This window comes from Salvelinus alpinus, chromosome 30 (genome assembly GCF_045679555.1).
Source record: "Salvelinus alpinus chromosome 30, SLU_Salpinus.1, whole genome shotgun sequence".
Lineage (NCBI taxonomy): Eukaryota > Metazoa > Chordata > Actinopteri > Salmoniformes > Salmonidae > Salvelinus > Salvelinus alpinus.
In genome coordinates, this window is record NC_092115.1 from 13,211,649 (window position 1) to 13,216,401 (window position 4,753).

General features: G+C 42.6%; 1 protein-coding gene across 1 annotated transcript; it reads right to left on the bottom strand.

Annotated features, from left to right (window-relative positions):
• Positions 1–347: 347 nt before the first annotated feature.
• nmur1b (neuromedin U receptor 1b) lies at positions 348–2,946 on the bottom strand. The gene is made up of 2 exons (XM_071376704.1): positions 2,046–2,946; positions 348–1,687 (listed from the first exon to the last, which is right to left on the bottom strand). The coding sequence occupies exons 1-2, from the start codon at positions 2,920–2,922 to the stop codon at positions 1,278–1,280; spliced, it is 1,287 nt and encodes a 428-aa protein (XP_071232805.1). The 5' UTR covers positions 2,923–2,946; the 3' UTR covers positions 348–1,277.
• Between the last annotated feature and the right edge of the window lie 1,807 nt (positions 2,947–4,753).

Below are 4,753 nucleotides of genomic sequence, written 5' to 3' on the forward strand. Positions count from 1 at the left end.
TATTCCTATATTAAATGAAATATTCTCAATGGCACACAGAGAAAGCTCAAGAGAAGTCGTATTCGTCTTGAAGAAATGTGTTCCTATTAGATTGGCTTCATAATATCCCCACAAGTCTTTTACCTATAAAATGTAAATTATACTGTTGCAATTGAAACCGATTTTTCATGTAGATTTGTCATGCAGCTCGTCAGTAAAACCATTGTGTTTTCCTAAATAATGTTCATATTTTACAGTAGGGTACTTAAAAGCAACATAACACATGAATTAGTAATCTATAAACAATCAAGTCCTTACTAAACACACATGACAACATGACAGCATTTCCATTTCTTTAAGGATGTCATACGTACATCGCACATCACATTTTCCATTTCTGTGTCATGACATTTCTATCTCCCATATACTTTCAATATTGCCTGTGATATACATTCATAGTGAGTGGGATTTTGATAGTGTACCTAGTACAATAACGCATGGAAAAAGACAGTTACAATTTAATCGTGTCTCCTGAAACATATGAACAGAATAAGATCAGTATTTTATTAATAAGCTATTTTACAAAGCTGGGTATCTTTTCTTTTTCAAAGTTTGATTATTAGATAAGCTTATATAAATAATGTGTTCAATCTGAACATTAATATCCGGTTGAAGAACACTTTCATCTGTACAGAATAAACATTTGAATAACCCACATATAACTAATTGTATGTGTGTGGGGAAACCATTTTAAATTCAAAGTCGAAGGACTAGACTTTATTACATTCTCTCTATCCACTCTGGCTGTACACAGTCGCAGGTCGACCTTTATTGAGATGTCGTGTTCTGGAGGCAGAGCTGCGCGATTTCCACTAGATGGGCCAGCTGCAAAGTCAAAATTGGCTATATGTTAGGGTTAGGCATAAGGTTAGCAGGGTGGTTAGGGTTAGGTTTAAAATCGGATTTTATGACTTTGTGGCTGTGCCAACTAGTGTCCACTCTACAAAGCTGCCTTCAGAGTCATCCCAATAAATGCCTACCTGCTACACATTCAATCAGTGATTGATTTAATAATCTTGTTACATTTTGGTACCTCATCCTGGTTAATTTTGGTATCGCCCAGTGAGAATTCAACTTTAAATCCAAAGCCAAGGGCAAAACTTCAACTTCAACTCTGTTGCTTTCCGTCCAAACTCTCGCTGTACACATTCAATCAGCTAAACATTTTCTAATTTTTGTACCCAATCTTAGTTAATATTTATACATTGTTTTGGTACCCCCACCCCATCACCCTCTATCTAATCAGGGCTTGTATTGCCATATACATGCTGGCCGTTGGGGTTTACGTACACATTCTGCTCCTCTCTGTCTGGGATGATTCTCTCTGGGGTCCCATTATGTTGCGGCTTCTCATAGACGATACTACGTAGGGTAATTTGGGTACTACGGGCGTTCAGCAGGCGCACGTCGCCGCCACAGAGGCCGGAGCGACACGTGATCTGCTGGAACATCTCCCGGAAGCGGGTGGACATGAGGTTGTAGAGGATGGGGTTGACCGCCGAGCTGAGGTAGAAGAAGACCCCGGAGACGATGTGTACGTACTCGAAGACCAGGTGGTGGTGGCCAGTCCAGGAGTTAATGAAGCTCCACATGAGACGGTCAATGTGGAAGGGAGCCCAGCAGATGCCAAAAACAATCACCAGTACGCCTGCGTAGACAGTTGGACAGACAAGACAAGACATTTGCAGACTTTGAGAGCAAGAGCAATGTTTAAGTGACAATGAACATATTTAGAAACTAATCTTTTGGTTTGTACTTTAGCACAGAATTTTAAGTCCCAATTCAAAATAAATATCGGTCTATAATTTGTCCTATTTCCAGAACATCTTATCTTCTGAGAGCAAGAGCAATGGTTAAGTAACAACAGACATGTTTAGGAACAGTTGTACTTCAGCAAATCATTTTAAATCCCTATTCAATAGAGAGATCGGTCTGTAATCTGTAATTTTCTGGACATCTCCTCTCTACCCTTCAGGCACGATAGAGAAAGTGGATGAGGAACTCACAAAGCATCTTGGTGACTTGTCGGTGGCGCGCCCTCTGCTGGTGCCTGCATTGGCGATCAGGACCAAAACCCTGCCCGGACCCGACCCCCTGCATGCCCCTCTCCATCCTGAGCTGCAGGCCGATGCGCAGGTACAGCACAGTGATGGTGAGCATAGGCATCAGGAAGAAGACCAGCGTGGTCACTTGAATAATCAGGTTGTACATCCACATGGGCTTGACCATCATGCAGATGGCCGACTCTGGGAATTGGCGGCCAAATCGGGGCCTCAACACGGCCACACCGTGGAGGCTGGTGTTTGGCATGGCGCACACCATGGATATGACCCACAGCATCAGGATGACACGCTTGGCATGGGCGTGCGTGGCCACGTGCTTGACTTTCAGCGGGTGTAACACAGCGATGTAGCGCTCCACGCTCAGTGCCGTTACATTGAGAATGGAGGCAAAGCAGACCGTTTCAAACAGGAAGGTCTTGAAGTAACAGCCGCCGGCGCCGAACAGGAACGGGTAGTTGCTCCACATCTCGTAGAGTTCCAACGGCATACCCAGCAGTAGGACTAATAAGTCGGACACGGCCAGACTGAACAGGTAGTAATTAGTTGGCGTCCGCATCACCTTGTAGTGCACGATGACGGCGCAGGTGAGCACGTTCCCTAACACTCCCACAGCGAAGATGATGAGGAAGGTAATGCAAACCGGCAGGAAAACAGGCGACCGCTGGAAGCCTAGAAACTTCTCCAGGTACTGACTCCGATTCAGGCACGTGTCCTCCATGTCATCAGCACTGACGTTGCCCAGGGCCCAGGACACGTTCCAACCAAGCTGGTCAGGAGTGGTGGCAGGCAGACCCAGAGAGGAACAGTTATACTGAGCCATTGGTTTATGGGGACACAACACCTGAGGGGGAGAATGGAAATAATAGGAATGGAATGTTTTGCTTGGTTCAGTGTAGGTGACAGTTTAGCTGCAGGCTGAACAAACAACATTTGGCAGTTGGTGATTATGACATGCTCATATGTCAGTCATATGTCACAATGAGGGTGTCTTGTCTCGCTTCTGAATTCATCCCAGTCATCAGCAAATGAGCATCGGGGTAGGTACTGTATGTCTAATATCAATGTGTGTGCAATTACAATGCTAATTCCAGGAAATGTTATCTAACATAGCCTACTACAAGTTTGATGTAATGGAATGGTTTGCCTTGTGTGGTAGGTTTTTGTGGGTTTTGACACTTATGTAGGTGTCATAACCAGGTTATAAAATATCACAATATACTGTATGGCACAACATTAACATGTACATTTTATTCAACAAAACGTCTATGTGTGAAAACAGTGTTACAATGTTATTTACAACAGGCTATGACAGCTGTTATGACATGGTTATGAGGTGTTATAAAGTGTTATGACGCAGCCTGGTCTCAAAAACTAGACGAAACATAGTAAATGTAAACCTGGGACATTCAAATTAGTATGAAATGTAAGGTTTGGCATGGTTATATAAGACTGAAGGTTACTTAAGGCAAAAATGAAAGGATGGTGGTTGGTCGGGATGGGTGGGCGTGTAACGCTAAGGTTGAGTATTCGGATCTCATCATTTTAGCTAATTAGCAACTTTTCAACTACTTACTACTTTTTAGCTACTTTGCAACTACTTAGCATGTTAGCTAACCCTTTCCCTAACCCTTTAACCTAACTCCTAACCTTAACCCCATAGCCTAGCTAATGTTAGCCACCTAGCTAACGTTGGCGTTAGCCACCTAGTCACCTAGCTAACGTTAGCCACAACAAATTGGAACTCGTAACATGTCATACTTTTTTGTACATTCGTAAGATATTGTACGAATTACAATTCGAAAGAAATATCATAGGAATTGTAATTCGGAACATATTATACAAAATGTGTGATGGACATCCACAAATGAATACATACCATATCAAACTTGACATATCATACTAAATGGATTTACACTACCGTTCAAAAGTTTGGGGTCACTTAGAAACATCCTTGTTTTCCATGAAACAGACATGAAATGAGTTGCAAAATGAAGAGGAAATGTAGTCAAGACGTTGACAAGGTTATAAAAAATTATTTTAATTGAAATAATAATTGTGTCCTTCAAACCTTGCTTTCGTCAAATAATCCTCCATTTGCAGCAATTACAGCCTTGCAGACCTTTGGCATTCTAGTTGTCAATTTGTTGAGGTAATCTGAAGAGATTTCATCCCATGCTTCCTGAAGCCTCTCCCACAAATTGGATTGGCTTGATGGGCACTTCTTACGTACCATACGGTCAAGCTGCTCCCACAAAAGGTCAATAGGGTTGAGATCCGGTGACTGTGCTGGCCACTCCATTATAGACAGAATATCAGCTGACTGCTTCTTCCCTAAATAGTTATTGCATAGTTTGGAGCTGTGCCTTGAGTTATTGTCCTGTTGTAGGAGGAAATTGGCTCCAATTAAGCGCCGTCCACAGAGTTATACCCTTTCTTCTTCAAGATCCCTTTGACCCTGTACAAATCTCCCACTTTACCACCACCAAAGCACCCTCAGACCATCACACTGCCTCCACCATGCTTGACAGATGGCGTCAAGTACTCCTCCAGCATCTTTTCATTTTCTCTACATCTCACGAATGTTCTTTGTGATCCGAACACCTCAAACTTACATTCGTCTGTCCATAACACTTTTTTCCAATCTTCCTCTG

What these genes read in the sequence shown, in the direction of transcription:
- nmur1b (XM_071376704.1), bottom strand. Translation starts at nt 2,922, where the DNA reads ATGGCTCAGTATAACTGTTCCTCTCTGGGTCTGCCTGCCACCACTCCT. An exon ending in ACAAGTCACCAAGATGCTTT is followed by an intron (nt 1,688 to 2,045) that starts GTGAGTTCCTCA and finishes CTGTCTACGCAG; the next exon opens with GCGTACTGGTGATTGTTTTT.